The 20,895-nt window shown below is 39.9% G+C and overlaps 1 protein-coding gene across 2 annotated transcripts in view; it reads right to left on the bottom strand.

The window, feature by feature from the left end:
• GFRA1 (GDNF family receptor alpha 1) overlaps positions 1-17,850 on the bottom strand; it is a 341,102-nt gene extending 323,252 nt beyond the window's left edge. Inside the window, exons 1-3 of one of the 2 annotated variants that reach the window (XM_070752647.1) lie at positions 17,076-17,850; positions 15,629-15,931; positions 13,565-13,648 (exon numbers count right to left, since the gene is read on the bottom strand). In XM_070752647.1, the coding sequence (XP_070608748.1) occupies positions 13,565-13,648; positions 15,629-15,931; positions 17,076-17,115 (427 nt within the window). In that variant the 5' untranslated portion in view covers positions 17,116-17,850. The remainder of the gene's footprint in view (positions 1-13,564; positions 13,649-15,628; positions 15,932-17,075) is intronic. The other variant, XM_070752648.1, reaches the window with a different exon arrangement.
• Between the last annotated feature and the right edge of the window lie 3,045 nt (positions 17,851-20,895).

Raw genomic sequence — 20,895 nt, 5'->3', positions numbered from 1 at the left:
AATACAAACATGTTGTTTCTAATATTTTCAACACATAGTCAATAATTGATGTATGCTATGAACTTTTCAACCAGAATTATTCTGGCACCTTAACTTTAAATTGTGCAATAAAAATATAAAGGGCAGAAAGTCAAATAGCAAGAATGATATAAAATCTATAAAACTGTAAAACACATGGCTATCTATGAGCTCTGATTTATACAGCTTTGCAAACAGATGTAGACTTTTCTGCTTTGAATTCAAAATTCAATTCTTTTCTCCACTCTAAGTTGCACCATTTATCCCCTGCTATTTAGTCTGTCTACATAGATATATCTCCAGTTTATTTCTTAGCCATTTGACTTATAATAAAAAGGCAGTTTGAATAAAAATAAATATATTGATAGCCTTCTGCAAAATACCAGACACTAATACCGTATTTATTTGCAAGAATGTCTTTAGATGTCACATAGATCTCATACCCACTCAAAGAAAATAAGAGTTGTGGATGGCTACTTCTGAAATATTCTGAGGTCTCAGAAAACATCTCACTAATTTATAAATGTCTATGACTGACAATATTTTTCACAACAGCCATTTGAAAGAATGTCCACAACATGTTCTCCAAAGTGCATATTGACTCCAAAAGGCTTAATTTCTGCATGAACCTCTAACAGGCCAGTCATCCTCGGAGTTTTCCAAATCTCAGAAACTCAAAATCATTTATCAAAGGATTGAATGTCATTCCAGAGAGGATGTGCTAATTTCCTTTGGCGCTGTACTAATAATACAAAAGTAAATGTATTGTTATTGTTAAGACACTGTCCAGCGTGGGTACATTGACCCACGAAAGCATCCAGAATGGTATTCTGTTTATCTGTTTTTAAAAGGTTTAAAATGTTTCCTTACATTTGTAATTTTATTCATGGATAAAAACATAAGGCACATGTGCCACAGGTGGCATGCAGAGTCGTATCTGAGGGCACATGAAGCATTGCTCTATGTCAGCTCTTGCACACATGCGCATGCTGGCCAGCTGATTTTCGGCCTTCATTTTGGCCATTTTTATTCTCCCCAGGCTTCAGGAAAGTCTCCCGAAAGCTGGGGGTGACAAAAAATGGCCCAGGGCCCAAATTTCCAGGTGACCTGTTGGACCATTTTTCATTGGTCCCAGGCTTCTTGAACCCTGGGGATGGTGAAAAATGGCCCAACAGGCCAACCAGAAGTTCATTTCCGAACTTCTGTTTGGCCCATTCGTCTGTTTTTTGCTCTCCCCAGGCTTTAGGAGGCTTTCCTGAACCCTGTGGATGGCAAAAAATGGCCCAATGGGCCTATTGGAAGCCCAGAGGCTTCAGTGAGGCCTCTGTGCATACACAGGGGGGCATGAGTTGTGCACATGTGCAGGGAGCAGCACAGGGGTTGTGCATATGCAAGGGGGAGAATATTGAATTGTGGGTGTGGGCAAGCACGCACATGTTATTGCACACACGCACACCCAGGGGTGGGCATCAGGCAGGACGGGGTGGAATGCAGTTCCACCGACGGAAATGAAGCTGTGTGCCCAGCTCCAGTTGACTATCCCCCCTCCCATCCTCTTCCTCCTCCTTGGAAAGCGACAGGGAGACCAGCACCGGCAGGAGTTGCAAGGGGCCATTTCCTTCTCCATCTTTTCTCAACAGCTGATCGGCACCCATTCGCCTAGCTACCCAGTCTGAGGTGAGGGGGAGCGACCCAGGAAGGAGAGTGCGGGAAACGCGAAGCAAATTGTCACCCCAGAGAGCGACACTAGTGAGGTTGTAAGTCAAGGACTTAACAGTTCACTTGAACGATGATGATCATTCAAGCCACTCCCATCTGGTCACATGGCCGGCAAGCCACTCCTACCCAGTCACATGACCATCAAGCCACACCCACAAAATAAGCCACATGCATAGTGTGGCAGTAAAGATTTTGGCTGCCCATTACTGCACACACCCTTTTGGCACCCAAGCGACAAAAGGTTTACCATCACTGGCATGAGGAGTGTTTTCTGTGATATTAGAGATGTGTTGGTTGGGGGTATGAATATACAGTATTTTATTTCATTGTAGAATATAAATATAACCAAGTACAATGATATTTATACAATAAGAACCGGAAGCTATTAACGCTGTAATGATTAAAGTAAATTAAACCTTTCAAAACAGAAAAATTATATCTATGTTAATTATTATTTCTGAGATGTAAAGGGAGAGTGGCTTAAATTGTACAATTAATAATGAATATAGCATCAATAAAAAGTTGCAAAGTATTTTATAACAGAAAAAGTTTAGATCTTTGAACCTGCTACTAAAGCCTCAACTGCATTAATGGATAGTCTCACAGCCTGCAAGATATTTAGACTAGGATTTGGCATTCTAGTCACTCCCAAAGACCTGGTTAGGTAGAATTAAAGGTATCATTGGAGGGTATAAACTATTCCATAGAGTTGCCTTATTACAGGTAGTCAACTTACTACAATTTAAAAAACATTGAAAATTATGGCAGCCTTGGAAAAAGTGACCTACAATCTATAGCTGTACTTACAACTAAGTCACAATATCCTGCAATCAGTGAAGTATTCTTCAAATAAACCTTTGTATAATAACTTCTTAAGCTCCCAATAAAAGAAATAAACAAGTGATCTCTGATCACAAGGATATTTTGACTTGGCATGACATTTTATCCAAGAGCATTTGTTCCATTACAGAAAGAGGGAGTTGCAGCAACTAAAGTGAATGAGAAGTTTTAAAAGAAATTGTCTCTTGAGAGTGCCTGACAAAGTCTTGAAAAGAATGACTGAGAGACCAAATCTGACAAAGAAACTAATAAAATATCCCAATTAGATCAGGAAGGAGTGCAAAGAGGAAGCTGCTAAGGCAGCCAAGCAAAAGGACTTCCTTGGATGCAATCTGATTACAGAAAAAAAATGAAGAAAAAACAGAAGTAGGCATCAGCTGTTGATCTCCACACACAATGTTTATAATTGCTCTCTGCCTTGAAGTATATTTGGTTCCTCTACAATAAGGAGCTGCAGTCAGAAATGTCAGCAGCATGAGTACTTCTACATATTTATCACAGCTACTTGTGTAAAAATATTGGAAAGTGGGGGCCTGACTTCCACGAGAAAAGATTCCGCAGAGGTCAAAAGCATATTGCTGCAGCTGCCATTACCAAAAGCTAAAAAAGCAAAGTGCAAACACTGTTCCTATATTAAAGCCACATTTATGATCTGTTACAGTGAGAGGCAACATAACCTTTATTGCTTTCCTGTGCAACATCTCAGCTTTCTGCATCCAAAATTAATCTCCCCCAACCAGCACCTTCCCTCCAGTTCAATTCCATCAATCCCAGAAATCACAGGGTGGGGCGAGGTGATGAGATGTGGGTAAACAGAATCTTTCCGATGACAAACTGCACAAACAATTGGCATGTTTTAAAAGAATGAAGGCTCCTTTAAAAAAAATACTTCACAGTATTGGGAGAATAGAACCTGTTGCAAAATCAGAGGAGTTTGGCAAGAGGCTGGCTGTGTAAGGAACTTTTCCACAATTTCTTTGCTATTAGTGTAACTCTTGTCCCACAGGGAGTAGGTGTGATGATTTGGCCGCAGCGAGTTACCTGTGTTGTCCCATTCTCCCAGCAATACCCAACTTACTTTCTATTGCTTCAATTTCTGAGAGTGGCCCCTGGCTTGGTAGGAAAAGTTCTTTACATAGCCAGCCTTATGGCAAACTCTTCCGTTTTTGCAACAGGTCCTAATCTCCCAATACTGTAAAGGTTTGGGTTTTTTTAAAGGAGCTTCCATTTTTTAAGGAGACTCCAATTGTTTGTGGAGTTTGCTGTCAGAAAGATGCTGCTTATCAACAACTCATCGCCCAACTAGATTAGATTAGATTTATTGGATTTATATGATGCCCCTCTCCGTAGACTCGGGGAGGCTCACAACAATGGTAAAAACAGTACATAGTAACAAATCTAATATTTAGCAATCTAAATTACAGTTTTAGGTTAAAAAGTCCCCAAGAAAAGAAACCCCAATATATAAAAAACAAGCACACAATCGAATCATACACAAAAACTACATGGGCATTGATGAAATTGAACTGGATAGAGGATGTGTATCTTTCATGTTCCAGTTTTGCTGGAAGAACAGACTATACAGGACAATAGCATTTATCATTTAGACTTATATTCTGCTTCTTGGGCTTACAGCCCTCTCTAAGTGGTTTACAGAATCCACATATTACTCCCAACAATCCGGGTCCTCATTTTACCCACCTTTGAAGGATGGAAGACTGAGTCAACCTTGAGCCTCATGAAATTCGAGCTGCCAAATTGCAGGCAGGCAGCAGTCAAGAGCTAGCTTGCAGTGCTGCATTCTAACCACTGCATCACCGTGGCTCTTATCAAATGCCAATGACATTTGCAAAATTGCCTTTCATTCATTCATTTAGCAGGTAAATAACATATGGTAAATTGTGTTAATGACTTATTTCAATAGCAATGATTCCAAGTTCTTTGCTATTCTAACTTCCATTTCTTTGCTATTAGTGTAACCGTTGCCCTGCAGTGAGTTGTCTAGTGGTGAGATGGCCATGGCAAATTGTTGTGCAGAGAGTTGGCCATGGCACGTTGGCCGTGGCAAGTTAGCCATGGTGACTTTCCATTGACCCATTGTTGGGCTCTAGAGCAGGCTTGACTCCTGTAAATCATTGGGTAGGATCTCTATGCTGGAGTTGTCAAATTCCATTTGCCCCAATCTCCCCTTGATTGCTGGATAGAAAGGAATCTGGAGACTTGCAAGCTCCAGCAGATTCATGCCATTATACCCACCTTATCTTCATTGGGTAGATGGAAGGGACTCAGGGATGGGTAGGTGAGCACTGCAGCATCCCTATAGTCTATCATAAGAACAAATGACTGCAGGGGTGCTATAGTGGTAATAACTTTGAAACTGGGTCACAAATAGCTTTTGGAGAGTCTGGTGTAACTTTCAACAATTGCTAAGTGATCTGTTGTGAGTCAAGGACAATCTGTACTTTGTACAAATATCTGTATATTCTCTATGAATTTTGAAGGCCGCTCAACTATACGTTCTGCATGCAATTTCTCCAAATAGAAATAATTCATGTGCAATTTAGAAGCAGAGAAATATTTCAAGAGAGCTGTACTGGATTGTTTGAATTAAATGACAATTTGTTAGTCCTTGAAAAGAATTTAATGACATCTCTCTGTAATACCTGCAAGATCTGGTTTACTGAAGGAATACTAGAATGCATATGCTTTTGTATATATGGATCAATCTCAGTTGAATTGAACAGAATACGTTAAGATAATAATCAAACCTATATAGTTTAAGTTGTTAAAACTTTCTAGTGTACCTATTTGTAATTGGAAACCTTGCTGGCCACTTGTTCTTGCTTTCAATCACTGGAAATATTCAGAAGCTGCTACTTTGGAAAAGAGCTGAATGGAGGAGAAGGATTTAAAGGTATTGTCTCTCTCCTTCTAAATAATCTGAAGTCTTTTATGACTGGTGAATGTGTGCCAAAATTAAAAAAAATCTGATTTCCTTTTGCCCCAGCTATTAAACTTGCCTGACTCAATGACCATCAGCTATGAAAAATCAATACAAATTTTAAAGTTCATCTAGTTTCTTCAGAATGCTAGAAAGAGTACCAAGAATACAGGAAAACAGTTGTAGTGCAACTACACAAATGAAAAATGTGTGGCCAATCTGAACTGAACTGAACACTTGGATGAAAATCTCCAAAATCAGAAAGAATCAGAAATCAATAAGAAATCAGGCTGAATACTACCTGTGCGTATAACACAGGATTTATTTTAGAGACTAATGTAATTCGAAAACCAAAAACCCTAAATTTTGAGTCCAAATATGAATTTCATATCATACTTCCCATTACCTCCAAACAGAACTGGTATGATTTTTGAAGAGAAATGTTTCCCGCCCTGAAGAATATTGACAATATTGATAATGCTGTTCTGTTTCCATAAAAGAAACAGGACTATCATCATTCATACTGAAAGAGTTAGAGGGATTCTTGGAGGCAGGGATTATGTAGCGAGCCATAAGAGACTAGAGTCCCATTCTTCCTTCATTTCTGGGTAATCTTGTGGCGTGACCTGAACAACAAGTAACCTTGTGGCGCAACCAAAATCTGGAACTGATTACACTAAAAACTGTATAAATTGTGGTAGAACTTAGAAGAAACCCACACATACTTCCACCTCTTACAATACTAGACAACAGAGTATCAACAGTAGAGACCTTTAAATTTCTAGGTTTGACCATATCACAAGATCTAAAATGGACACCTAACATCATCAAAAACATCATCAAAAAACCACAACAAAGAACGTTCTTTCTGTGCCAACTCAGAAAGCACAAACTGTCCAAGAAGCTGCTGATACAGTTCTACAGAGCAATTATTGAGTGTGTCATCTGCATCTCTATAACTGTCTGGTTTGGTTCTGCAACCCCAAGACTGACACAGACTCAGAGGATAATCAGAACTGCAGAAAAAACAATTGCTACCAATCTGCCTTTGGTTGAGTACCTGTATATTGGACAAGTCAAAAAGAGGGTTGTGAAAGTATTTACTGACCCCTCGCATCCTGGACACAAACTCTTTCAACTCCTAACATCAAAATGATGCTACAGAGCACAGCATACCAGAACAACTAGACGCAAGAATATGTTTTTTCCCGAATGCCATCACTCTGCTAAACAAATAATTTCCTCAACATTGTCAAGCTATTTACTAAGTCTGCACTATTAATCTTCTCATTGTTCCCATCACCCATCTCCTCCCACAAATGACTGTATGACTGTAAATTTGTTGCTTGTATCCATACAATTTATATTGACTGGTTCCTAATATGATTGGATTGCTTATTTGCACCCAGACTATCACTAAGTGTCGTACCTTATGGTTCTTGACAAACTTTTCTTTTATATACATTGAGAGCATGTGCACCAAGACAAATTCCTTGTGTGTCCAATCACACTTGGCTAATAAAAATTCGATTCTAGTCTAATCTTTAGCTATTTATGTGAAACCAATATATATCATAGGGTTGGTCACATAAAAGAAACTTGAATAGTTTTGAAAAATGAATATGAAATGCATAATAACAAACATTATGCAGCATTTTTAAGAATGTGCTGAAATAATATTTTCCCAAATCTCAACTCTATCAAATTCTTTTAAATATCATTGCTCCCAAAAGTAATAAAAAGCAAAGAATACCAAACAATGGGATAGGTCCTGCTGTGTACAGTATTTTAACAGCCTCCCACAAAGTACTTCTTGCTTGTACAAATGAGGCCACTTCTTTACAATAACTAGATACTTTTCTACAATATAAGATTACATTTATTACACCAATACATGTGCTTCTGGTTATCGAATATCCCTTTAATTATGGTTACATAGTAAGTACAAACAAAACTTATTATCCACAATAAAGAATAACACATATTCCTGATTTAATACAGATTATTTTGTTGGAAGAACTTGAGAAATGTTTTGTGTGTGTATTTTCTGTGTGCACAAATTGATGGAACAGCTTTAGTACATGTATAAAGTATGCTTCTTCAAAGTCGTTATCCACAGAGTTACCATTTAAGACAAGATGCTGCCTTAAAATAATAATCCATATCTTACTAAATGTTTTGTATCTGTTTATAATCTTCAATTGTAAAAAATAGTGCATCATAGGGCAAACATTTTTTAATCAGTACAGTGATCCCTCGATTTTCGCGGGGATTACGTTCCAAGACCTCCCGCGAAAATCGATTTTCCGCGATTAGCGGCGCGGAAGTAAAACAGCATCTGCGCATGCGCACCTTATTCCCAAGGCCGCGCAAGGGCTTGAAGTTGGGGGCAGGGAGCGACGAAAGTGCAGAAGCCGACAAAGATTGCTTTGAATGTCGGCTGCCCCCGCCTCCCAGCACCTCCGGCGCCCTCGCCGCTACCGCGCGCCGCTCGCCCACCCGCCCGATCCACCCCTCTCACCGGCTTTTGGACACGGGTCCTCCTGCAGCAACGCTGGAGGCCACCGTTCCCCGTAGGTACCCGCCCGCTCGCCCTCCCGCCCGCCGCCCGCCGCTCGAGAGCAAGAGGGGGAGAGATAGAGAAAGAGAGAGAAGGAAAGAAAGAGATGAGAGAGGGAGGAAGAGAGTGTGAGAGAGAAAGAAGCAAGATAGAGAAAGAGAGAGAGAAAGAAAGATGAGAAAGGAAGGAAGAGAGTGAGAGAGAGGAAGAAAGAGAGAGAAATGATAGAAAAAAGGAGAGAAAAAAAGAGAAATGAGAAAATGATTGAAGCAGAGAATGACAGGAAAGAAAGAGAAAGAGACAGAGAAGTGACTCTTGGTGATGACGTATGACGTCATCGGGTGGGAAAAACCGTGGTATAGCAAAAAAAACCGTGGAGTATTTTTTAATTATTATTTTTTGAAAAACCGTGGTATAGCATTTCGCGAAAATCGAGACCGCGAAAATCGAGGGATAACTGTATACCCCAAATGGGATCATTTACAGCATGCATCCAAAATCCTAAAATTGTTAATCTCATGGAATTGAAATTTGACAAGTTGTGGCTACTTCAGTTATAATGCACCTCCATTCTGTTATTGGCCAAAATCACATGATCATCATGAGCGCCATCTCCACCTTTCCTGCCTCCGTCTGGTCCCTGCTTACAATCGAGGATATTGAGAGAGTGAAATGGTGCCACTCCATATTATATGTGAAAAGAAGGATGCTTCCCGTCTGCTTTCCACAAGTTAATGAAGATGTTAGCAGGAAGCATGAACTCTTCTGAGGTGATTACAGTACCACATACCTGAAATTCTGTAAAATTTCAGCCAGGTCGCATTACTCCTGTGGGACTGAAATTTTATAAATTTATTTCAAATGGCCCCTGCCAGCTTCCCGTAAAGAAAGTCAACTGGGAAGCCAGCAGGAAGTCAGAAGTCATTTCCACTCCCATGCTTTGTTGCCCATTCCCATGATATTTGTTTTTTGCTTAGATAAATAAATATTTCTGAAACGATGACTCAATGAATCAGACAATACAACGATACAAATATAGTGGAATATAATATAAATTATAGAATTTTGGAGAGCATTTATTCTGACCTTTGCCTGGAACAGGAATTTGAACTTTAGTATCCTCCATTATAACCAAAACCTACTGCTTTGTAATTTAAAGGCAATAAAGAACACTGACTAATGTATCCCATCATCAACATGACAGACCTTTTGATACTTCAAGACAACTCTCATGCCTCCCTGCTGTTTCCTTTTTCCTGGACTGAATATAACCAGCGTTTGCAACAGTTCCTCATAGATTTTTCCTCCCATTCCCCTTTCATATTGGTTGTACCTGTCTGACATTTTTCAGTTTGTCAATGTCCTTCTTAAAATACAGTACCCAAAACTGAACGCAGCATTGTAGGAGAGTCTAATAGTCTAATACAAAATAGAGAGGGACAGTGTTTTATTTGGTTCTTGCCACTATATCTGTTCATGCAAATTCAGATCACAATTGCTTTTCTGCAATCACATTCTTAATTGACATGCAGCTTGTGATATACCAACCCAGCCATATTACTTTTTTTCATATATTTTGGCGAGTGGGTCCCCTACCCTAATTTTACAAACTCGTATCTTTGATTTTCCCTACCCAAAGGTAGGACTTACAATTGGTTTCTGTTCATTATTCCAACTTGTCAAGATCTTTCTTAATCTTGTCTTCTACAGTATTTGCTTCTCGCCTATCTTTTTGTCATATGCAAATGTGATAATCCTATTTTCTTACTGTTTCTTCAGTTCATTTATAAGTAGGCTGAACAGCAGATACTTTTCTTGAACTTATGAGTAAAAAATTGTAAAATTGTAAAAAAAAAAATTGTAAAAAGAGTACAGTATTTCTATTGTAGAAAGAGTACATAGAAGAGCAACAAAGATGATTAGGGGACTGGAGGCTAAAACATATGAAGAGTGGTTGCAGGAACTGGGTATGTCTAGCTTAATGAAAAGAAGGACTAGGAGAAACATGATAACCGTGTTCCAATATGTCAGGAGTTGCCACAAAGAAGTCAACCTATTCTCCAAAGCACCTGAGGATAGAACAAGAAGCAATGGGTGGAAACTAAACAAGAAGAGAAGCAACTTAGAACTGTTCTGGTCGCTGGCTAAGGGCTCTGATAATTGGAATAAAGGATTGCTAAATGCATATATTTGTAAAACACCACATCATCTTTATTTTTCTTTCCTTTGTTCCACACTGAATCATCTTGGCACGCAGCGCTAATCTCTTATCTTAAACTTCGGTATGCAAGGCAACATCAAAATCATTAAAACATTCCACAAGTCATTCTAAGATTTATGGCTAGTTAGAGTTAGCCCAGAGGCAAAAAGCTCACAAGGCATAGCTTACATTCAGAGCTGCTTGAAAGAAACCTCCATATTTCTTAACGCAGATTGACGACTCAACTCTTCTCTTCCTCTGACACCCGGATGTAACAAATTAATTACTTAATTAATTAACCCGTTCCTCTCCTTAATATTTCTTCCCTGACACTTGCTCTCTTCGCCTCTGCAAGCGTCTGAAATAAGGATTTACCCATCTAGAATCTGCTTCTCCTTTACTTGAACCTGAACCCATAGAAACGTCCTGTGGTTGGTCTCCTACTTCTTCTGCCTCTAAATCAGGCCCTACCACTAATTCATAACCACTTTCTGAATCAGAATCTGAAAAATCCCCACACTGAACAGGAGGAGTATACACAACAAGAACTAAGGAGAAATTTCCTGATAGTTAGAACAATTAATCAGTGGACCAGCTTGCCTCCAGAAGTTATGGATGCTCCAACATTGGAAGTTTTTAAGAAGATGTTGGATAGCTACTTATACCACTGGCTAAAAAAGATGGCTGTCTTTTATTCCATTGTCAGTTGTGATACTTTCCAACATTAATACCAAAAATCAGTAATTCTCATAAGTATGCTACAGTAACTTACCAATTCCTTTTTAAAATAGTTTTTATTTTTTCTCCAAAATACATCCATACATATACCTTAATTCTTAACAAAACACAGTCATACATTTCTATTTAATAGTACATGCACCAATATCTTAATTTGCACCATTTATACATTATTTCATTGTCTGTTTCCCCCTTTAGATCATATAACTCTCCTCCTATCTCTCCCTCTCTCTTAGCTTAGCACAATTTCATAGAAAAGAAATGAGGGAAAGAAGAAAATTATGCAAATATGGAAAGTGTCATTCTCATTATTTTTGTGAGTCTAGAAACATATAACTTGTTGCTTATTGAAAAATACATGAAGCAAAAATGAACCACTGCTTTTCACCAGTCCACTATTTCTTTTACAAAATACCCAGAGAGAGTTATTGAGATTTTCCAACTTGTATCTAATAAATTATTCAGAAGCTTGGTCTCACTGTGTAAAGAAAGCCATATGGGAGACACACAAAATTGTGGTCATATAAAACAGACCAACATCTGACCTCGGTTAAGCTCATATATAACTCTGACAAGAGAAAACACTGTCTTGAGTATATTTAATATGCAAGGTAAACATTGACCAGATTAGGCAGATAGAAACCCTGCTGCCTTAAGCAACCTTACTAATCAAATTAGTAAAAAGCTAACATTTCAAACACAGTCTTCTTTCTGGCTATGCACCCAGTGAGCTTGAAAGAAAGAGTACAGCAGATCAATAAATTAACACAGTAAGAATCTAATTCGGAGACAACTGTTAATGTTCAATATTTTTGGTGCATTAGAATAGTGATTCATATTCACAGTATTTTCTAAATTAAAGAAACTTCTATGTACTTTCAAAAACCAATCCTACTGCTGAATATATGGGAATACCAGAAAGAAACACATTACTTCCAGCTGCATACATAGATCACGCAGGTTAGGCAGTTATGAGATCTAACAAGATCTAACAACTAATGACTGAGGTGATGGCGAAACAAAGAAAGCAACACACTTGCCTTGTTAAAAGAAAAGGGGGAAAAAAACAATTGAGCCAGAAAAGCTCACATTCAATCAAGCTAGCTCTGAAAGGCAGATAAAAAAATGATTTCAAATTGATTTTAAAGGGGCATTAAAAGCTTAGCTGCAAAGTTTACATCAGCCAATTCAGATGAAATAGTAATAGTACCTATTTGGAAAGCCTTCAAAAAAACAATTTCTTCTCCAGGCCACTTGTCCTGGCATGCTGGAGCTCCTGTTTTTCACCAAGGAGCTGAGTTTAAAGTGCAAATATGCAAGCTTGGCTGATATATTGATTATATTTAATTACAAGGCAAGATTTTGAAGGTGCCATACAGTCCCTAATTGGCTTTAACTTGGGATTTAAAATATTTATCTTTCTGATCCCCCAGAAATGCAATTTAAATGTGGAAGTTTAAATAAGATCCAGTTTCACTTTGCCTTGGAATAACACAAATTGTCCAAGATAATACTTTGGAAGAATTATGAAAGCAAAATGAATCAAAGGACAAAAAAAATCAAGTCTAGTATTGGAGTAAACCTCAATGAAGATTTATTTCTAACTTCACAAGAAAAAAAATAAGAAAATATTTCCCATTTCCTCCTCATCTAAACATGAAATAATCATCTTATTTACCCTGATGTCAATGAAAGAAATCGGCCCCAGTTACATTAGCAACCAGATCTTGCATTGTACATTCTAAAGGCAGAAGATCAGATTGCCACCTACAGGTATATTTAGTTTCTCACTCCCCACATTCTTTTTAAAAATTTCTTTTGGAAGTACAATGCATAAACAATGTAAAAGAGCTGGAAGCATTGTAGATGAGTCTTGCAGTCCATTTATACTATAATGTCATTTACGAACAATAGAACACAGATCATCTTTTCTTATAAATATAGCTGACATAGGACTTTTTCCCACATAAGCATGCACATCAGATCAGTCACAAATGAATGTATAGGCTGCTTTCACAGAAAACATGATGACTTGTCAGCTGGATTGATGTCATATGCTGTATCTTGCTATTGTTGGGCTGTACTTTTTGTTTTACTCATCTGAGCAATCATTTCCTATTACAGTAATTGAACAAGAATATGCACTCATAGGCTCTAGGTTTTTAAATAATCAAGCACTGATATCAGACCAATAAATGTGTTAGAACCCTTAGGTTTTGCTCCAAGTCTCATAATAACAAAAGCAATGGGGAACAATAATAATACAATGACCAAAAGCCAAGAGAGTTTACAGCTTTGGCCTAAATTTAATTTGCTTAAACCACATCCTACAAAATGGGCTTTGCTTTTGATTAAACTTGCATAAGATCAAATTGCAGAATTAATAATAGACTAGGTTGATATATTTTATTTGTAGTCTTGATTATAACTTTTTTTCATTCCAACCAGACTTATTAAAACTATAAAACCATAGAAAATGCATCACTCCACCTAAAATGCTCAATTCTGGCCACTCTACAGTTCTGTAGAAGAAACATAAGCCATTTACCTGATACAATTGGTGCTAGCCTGAATATGTCCGTTAACCTGCTGTTCACTGGTTCATAAGGTGATTCTTCAAGCAAATCATTTCCTAAAAACAATTTAAAATGTTTTTCTTTCTTTCTTTCAGGGTTTTTAAAACATTTTCTAAACCACAACACTCCTAGGGTTTCCAGGTTATTCTCAACAACAAACATGACAATGCAATCAATTATTACTACTTTCCAATATTATCTGACCTCCCATCCCACCATATCATCTTCTTCACTCGTTTCTTTGGTGACAATCCTACAGAAACTACAATTGAAGGAATTTTAAGCTTTCTCTTTCATGCCTGTAGCTGTTAAAGATAAGGGGGAAACTTCAAGGACTCATCACTATGAAGTTCAATCATTATTATATATTATAAGTACTTTGTACTTATTTCCAAACTATAGGTAGTTCAGAAATCAAATCAATAATACTAAAAGAAGGAAAAAACTTTTTTTTAAAATGGCAGGGGATCTTTTATTTATAATAATCATTTTCTAGAGATGGTATTGTCAACTGCTCTTGTAAACCAAATAGATTTAGATCTACATCTCTATTAGGAGTGAAATCCTCTGAAGTCTGCAACCTGTTTGCTTCAGGCCCACTTTGCACACGCATGTGCACTGCACACGCAGGCGTACCAAAGACATTAGTGTGGAGCACTGGAAAAGGAGAATTTTGAAGCCATCAGCCTACAAAGGTAAGTAGAATAGCGAGTGGGGGACTCAACTGCGTCACATGATTTAGATTAGCTAGAAAACAGGAAATCCTGCTTTCCAGTTAATTTAGATCACACAGCACAGCTGATTGTCATATATGCCAGTTTACCCCAATTGGTAACATTTTTTTTACTACCGGTTCAGGCAAACCAGTCCCAACCGGTAGCATTTCACCTCTGATCTACATCTAACTGCATTCAATGCACCTGGAACACTTTTTTTAGTTAAGAGGGTGCCAGAAATTTAAGGAAACAAACTCACCCATACATCTATGAAAATCACAACAATTTTTTTCCTCAAAAAAATCTTAAATTTGACATTCTATGCAAAATGTAGGGGTGTTTACAGAATTCTGTGGGAAAACTCATCTGTTTAATATGTGAGATACAGGCCAGCAGCCTTCCTCAACCTGGGACAAAAATTCCACCATTTTACTTGAAGCAATGGAGATCACAGGCTTAGCTACTTGTTTTTTTCTCAGCCTATGTTATCACATAAGCCCAAAACCACTGCATTGAGATACAAATGGATAAAGCAGAGTATAATAAATCTGAGAAATAAAAATGCATTCAGACACTTGTATGAAAGACCCTAGGTAGGAAGTCACAGTCAATAATCCAAAGTTAAACTATTTTGTTCAGCAGCAAATATTGATTCAGCTGAGCCTCACAGATATAAAGAGATATTCTTGTAAGACATATAGAATAACAAGAATAGCATAGCTGAACTTTAAATTCTCAAACAAGAGCCATATTCTGGTGATCCCGATTGCCTCAGGAAACAATGACTATAATTTTTTTTCATTGGCTTGATGTCAGCATGTTATTAAAGAAGCTTTCCCCAAAATTCATCTACTCCCACACCACGGAAAGGATGCTGCTGTTAGATATAATGTCTTGGGTAGCTTGGCTAGGGGAGGTGTGATTTCAATTTGACCTCACAGGTGAGAAATTGGCCTGTACAATCTCCCATCTTTAGATTTCATTAACAAAGGCTGATGGCCTCTGCTGGGGAGGAGGGGAAGTTCCTAATTCAACCTCTTTGCAGATATGTACTCCCCCTTTTGACTTTGATTTACAAAGGTCAGAGTCCCCTTCTGGGAAAAAAATATTTTGAGTTTGCATTTTCAACAATAGGAAACAGCACCAGCAACAGCTGCTCTGGCTGGGTGGCATCAGTGGTCCTCCCTCTGCAGCCAAAGAGCACAAAGAAAATTACAAGGTCAGCTGATGGAGGACCTGGGGGGCAGGAAAGAGGGCATTCCTTTCTAGCAGTGGGAAGGAAGGAGGCAGGGAAGGATGTTGTGTATGACAACCACGTACCCTGTAAGCTTTGGTACATGCTCCAGTAAATACGCAGACAGTTTTTCTCCTTTTTCATGCCTCTTTTGCAGCGGCAATTATAGAGGGATTTCTGCTTGAGAGCTTCCATGGCACTTTTGCACTCGTCCTTTGCCTCCAGGCCTGCTGCCCGGCTGAAGTTGCTCTCTTTGCCAGCTACACACTGCCTCAGTGTCCTGTATTTAGTGCTGCAGCTCTGCTCCCTGAGACACTGGTCGCTGGCTTTCACACAATCCAGATGGTCTCCTCCAAGCAGCCCACTCACTTCAGCCGAGAAGAGTACTTCTGCATTCAGAGAGAGCAAAAGAGAACCTGTCAACCCCTGCGAGGTCAGTCAAGAGAACATATAGAAAACTACAATAATTGCAAGGATCGGGAGGGAAGGAGGAGGAAGAGAGGCAGAGGGAGCTTGGCTCTCAGGATAGCAAAGACACAAAAAAGAACTTGGCAAATGGAAGGCTAATGTCTCTTCCTCTTCAGGAATTTTTTAAAAATTGAATGTTTTTTTAAAGTCATTGCCAAATCAATACACCAGCTGTGTAAGATAAAGCCATTTCACCTATTACTCCCATTTATTCTTTTTCTCCCAAAGTTTCATTTTCTTTGAAAAACACGTACATTTGTGGAAGTTAACTTTCACAGTAGAAACCACCCCCTTTATGCTCTACAGGATTGGGTGGCATAGAAATCAAATAAATTCAATTCAATTCTAAAGACAGTGTTATAGGAACTTCAGTGAGAACAATATTCTTAAACATCCAGGAATCTTTCAAACTTCAGCTGCTTTTTTAAAAAAGCTAGGCTTTTGATATCTTCCACTGAAAAGATTTAAAAACAACCAGATTTTCACATTCCTCTTCCTCCAGTCTCTTCCTCCAGAGTTCTTGGTACAACCAATATGGTTATCTATTAGTTCTTTATTTCCTTTCCAATAAACTGGAAAGGAAAAAACAAACTGGCCTGTGTGTCCTCCAACACACCCCATATCTATTTTGCAAGCCACAGCAAACTGGAGGTAGAAGTCTTTTTTTTATTGCCATAGCTCAGAACCGGCAGGATGCAACTATACATTTTATAATGCAATCCCCACTTTCTTCTAATAAAGATGAATTTCCTGGAAAGTTTTACTTCCAACTTATTTCCAGTTTTAAAATCAAAACGCGGCATATCTTTTGCAAACAGCACCACCCTGTGTAAGTTCTACTCAGAAGTAAGCCCAACTAAATCCCAAGGAGAACCACATAGCCAAGTAAGCAGGCGCTGAATTACAGTGTGAAATCCATTCTCCGCGTTGCAAACATTGGTGTAAAAACTGTCAAGTCCACCGCGTCTTTCCAAGACAATCAATCGGCTATTAGCCACCGCTTGGAACTCACAATGCCAAGAACAGGAGTCCACACAGCAAGGATTTAACGCACCGGCCACTTACCCATTAAGGGCAACACGAAGTAGAAGGTAGCCAGAGGCATCTTGCTCCTCGACAAATCCTTTCCTCCAATGAACTTGCTTCCGTCGCTCCAGAAGGCGATCTCACCACCTAGGATATTCCAAACCAGCAAGGTTCCAAAGCCACCAAGTTCATATCCATTGAATTTTAAAGGGAGGGGGGGAGGAAAAAGAAAGAAATCCCCACCCTCTCCTCTCTCTCTCTCGCTCTCTCTCTCTTCCGTCCACCGGGAGCAAAAAGCAAGAGAGCAGCTGCTCTGTAAAAAGGAGGGGGAGGCGAGGCGAAAGGCGAGGATTTTCTCACATGGAGGAGGTTTACATCCCAAGATCCCGGAAAGCAGAAGGGTCGATTTCGCAATAAAAGCGAGAAAGGAACGAAAGCGAGCCTTTCCCACTTGAAGCGCGGGAGCGCAATTCGGAGCTGGCGCTTCCCCAGCCTCTTTTTCGGGGTTGGAGGAGGGGGCAACGTCTCCCTACAGCAGGAACTCCAAGAAAGCCAAGGGGGGGAGGAGGGGGAGGAACAGCGATCCAAAGGTTGGTTTCCCACTCCCGCTGCCGTCCGACAACCCGCCGCCGGTCTCCTTTACAGCCGCCTCCAAGTCTGCGGGCGACTCCCGGGTTAGCCCAAGGGGTCCCTGTGCCTTTCCAAGGGGACTCTCCCAAAACCTGCAGCCTTTCAGGGTCTGCGCTCAATTAGCTGGGTCGGCGCTCGACGATCGGAGAAAGGCACTACAAAGGCGGCCAGACCTACCGAAGCCTCCGAAGCGGGGGGGGGGAGCCTTTTTGTAGCGCCGCCGGCGTTTCTCGACACGCTCCAGTCGCCCCCTCTATTGGACGAAGAGACACGCGCAACGGCCGGGGCTCTCGATCCCGCCGGAAAAAGTGCTCCAGCAGGTGCAGGCTCTTTGCGCGCAGCCAAAACCGCTCTCGTTTCCCCGGGAGTGAAGTTCCTCCGCTGGACTGAACGGGGGCAGGATCGGAGAAGGCAAAGGCGCGCAGGCTTCTCGTCTCCCAAAAGTTTTGCCTGTGTTCGGTTGGGTTTCAGACAGTCGCCATCAGAACCAAAACAAAAAACCAAAACCCCAAGCCACGTCCGTTCGCCAGTGGACGCGGGAGGGAGCTTTAATACCAACCGGGCGGGGAAGGAAAGGCGGTGTTATAAATCAGAGATGGATGGATGGATAGATAGATAGATAGATGAAAGGAGGAAAGAAAGAAAGAAAGAAAAGGAATCTCAATGGAGGTTTAGTTGTAAGCCAAAGGAGCCGTGGATTTGGAGAAATTGATTCGCGCTCAGGACTGTCTTTCCTCTCCTGTCCTTGTGTAGACCCTTCCCAGCAAGCGAGCGCTTTTGCGGGAAAGCGACCCCCCCACTTTTTCCCCCCCTTGCCACTTGAGCGCGTCCCTGCCTTTTCCGTTTGCCAAGGAAAGAAACTTTCAGGCGCCCTCCCCACCGTCAGCCTGCGCGCCTTTTCCAGGTGCGCAAGGCAGCAAAGCAGCCAATCTCGGGGAGAAAGCCTTTTGACCAGGGTGAGGGGGGGCGGCATGCGCAATGTTCTTGAGTCTTCTTCAGCTGTTTCAAAGGTAAACTCCCCGCTGGCTTGCATTGACTGTTGCTATCAAGTATTGGATAAATGTCACAGGCAGTTAAATTATCCATTCAAGAGCAAAGCAAATATCTTACGAATTATATCAACCTAAATTATATGGGATAGCGTCCTTGCTGCAGGTAGTTGGCTGTAGCATACTTTTTTTTCTAATTTCCAAAATATTGATAACAGAAACAAACAAGGCAAGTTAATATTTTTTGTGAAAATGGAAGGGAACACATAGCTATAGCAGTTAAACTTACAGGGTGCATTCCAAAAGTAATGCAATTATTTTTAAAAAAGTAATTTATTGAACAGATTTGCACAAACACTTAAAATTTTTCAAAGTACTGTCCTTGGGTCTCTACACATTTTTTCCAGCTACTCTGCCATGACCAGTATGTGCCCTGGAAGGCATCTTCGGGGATCTCTCGCAAGGTCTTTGTCACGGCTGATTGGATCTCTTCTATGGATGAAAAACACTTGTTTTTCCTTTCAGGTCTGGGAACAAAAAGAAGTCTGCTGGGGCGACATCAGGACTATAGGGGGTGGGGCAGCGTTGGCACCTGGTGTTTGGCCAGGAACTCATAGCGCGTTGTGGCAAGGCGCGTTTTTTGTCCAAAAGGACGAAAGGACCATTTCAAAGGAATGGTCATACATGGAAAATCCTACCAACTTTCCTCACACATACACAACACGTTGGTTGGTTTCATCCAACTCTTTGTTCACCCGGCAAGGTTTACTCTCAATTCTACCTAATTCAGAAGAAATTCATCTATGCTCATGAGGACCAGCAACTTAATTCAGTACCCCCTACCTTGTCCATATTGTTGGAGAGTGAGGGTAATTGGGGTTACAGGAATTGAAGTACAGTAATAGGGTTAAAAGCCATTTGTTGGGCAAACTAATTAAATTAATGTATTTAAGGTTGCAGCCCCAGCAAACATGCTGCCACAAAGTGTGCGCAGGGCCCAATAGTGGGTTCTAAAACCCTTTACTACTGGTTGCATATGATGCTTCTGCACATGCACAGGTGGGTGGGTGGAGCCTCTTGCTGGCAGGTGTTCTGATTCTAAGAACTGGTCTGTTTTGTTGTGAGCCGCTCCGAGTCTCCGGAGAGGGGTGGCGTACAAATCTAATAAATAATAATAATAATAATAACCCACCACTGGTGCAGCCATGTACTTGTAGATACTCGCTAATTGCTAAAGCCAAACATTACTTCAATGTATCAATTTACACTTCAGTCCTGAATAAACAAATGAAACATATGTCAAAACTACATGACAGATGGCTCTAGCAGAGAACTGTCAGATATTTTCACAGTTTCTACTTATATAGAGAATCTCCCCCTCCCAAAATATCCCCAAATCTTTTAAAAAATGCAAACGAGATTTTAAAAATCTTAAGTTTTATCTCTGTGCACACATAACAACAAAACTCAAATAAGCTTCTCAATATTTACAGATCTTTTGACATTTACTGAAGAGCAGGAAGAGAAAGTCAAGTCTACAAATATCCTGGGAGCCAGTAGAAAAAACAATATTAGGTACATTTCTCAGAAGGCATATTGTGTTCAGGGGGATTTACTCTTACATATGTCAGTGTGGCTTGGAACTGATCAACGTCCGCATTTTAAATTTACGCAGATATAAATCCCCTTAAGTCCATTCAAGTCTCCCTCCCAAAGCACATCTTGAATTATGTCCCAAACACTTCAGCATAAAATGAATGCTAAAGGATAAATTGATGGTAAAAGCTAGAGTACAGGTAGTCCTTAACTTATAACCACAATTGAGCCCAAAATTTTGTTAATTGAGAGTTTTGCCTCACTTTATGAACTTTCCAGCTGCAGTTGTTAAGTGAATCACTGGAGGTGTTAAATTAGTGACACATTTGAGTGTACCTGGCTTCCTGTTGATTTTGCTTGTCAGAAGATTGCAAAAGATGGTCACATGACTTCAGGGCACTGCAACTGTCATAAATATGTATCAAATGCCAAGAGTATGGATTTTGATCACGTGCCCATGGGATGCTACAATGGTGGTAAGTATAAAAACAAATCATAAGTCGCTTTTTTCACTGTAACTCTGAACTGTTGTACGTCGAGGACAACCTGTACCTTGACATGAAAAAGCATACACACATACAAATGGGCAATATGTTTTATCTGATATTTAAGTGTAAAAAAATAAAGGATGCTTGAGCTACTAC

The sequence above is a fragment of the Erythrolamprus reginae genome, chromosome 5 (assembly GCF_031021105.1).
Source record: "Erythrolamprus reginae isolate rEryReg1 chromosome 5, rEryReg1.hap1, whole genome shotgun sequence".
Lineage (NCBI taxonomy): Eukaryota > Metazoa > Chordata > Lepidosauria > Squamata > Dipsadidae > Erythrolamprus > Erythrolamprus reginae.
Note: the sequence above shows the minus strand (reverse complement) of the source record. Positions and strands in the feature narration are given on the sequence as shown.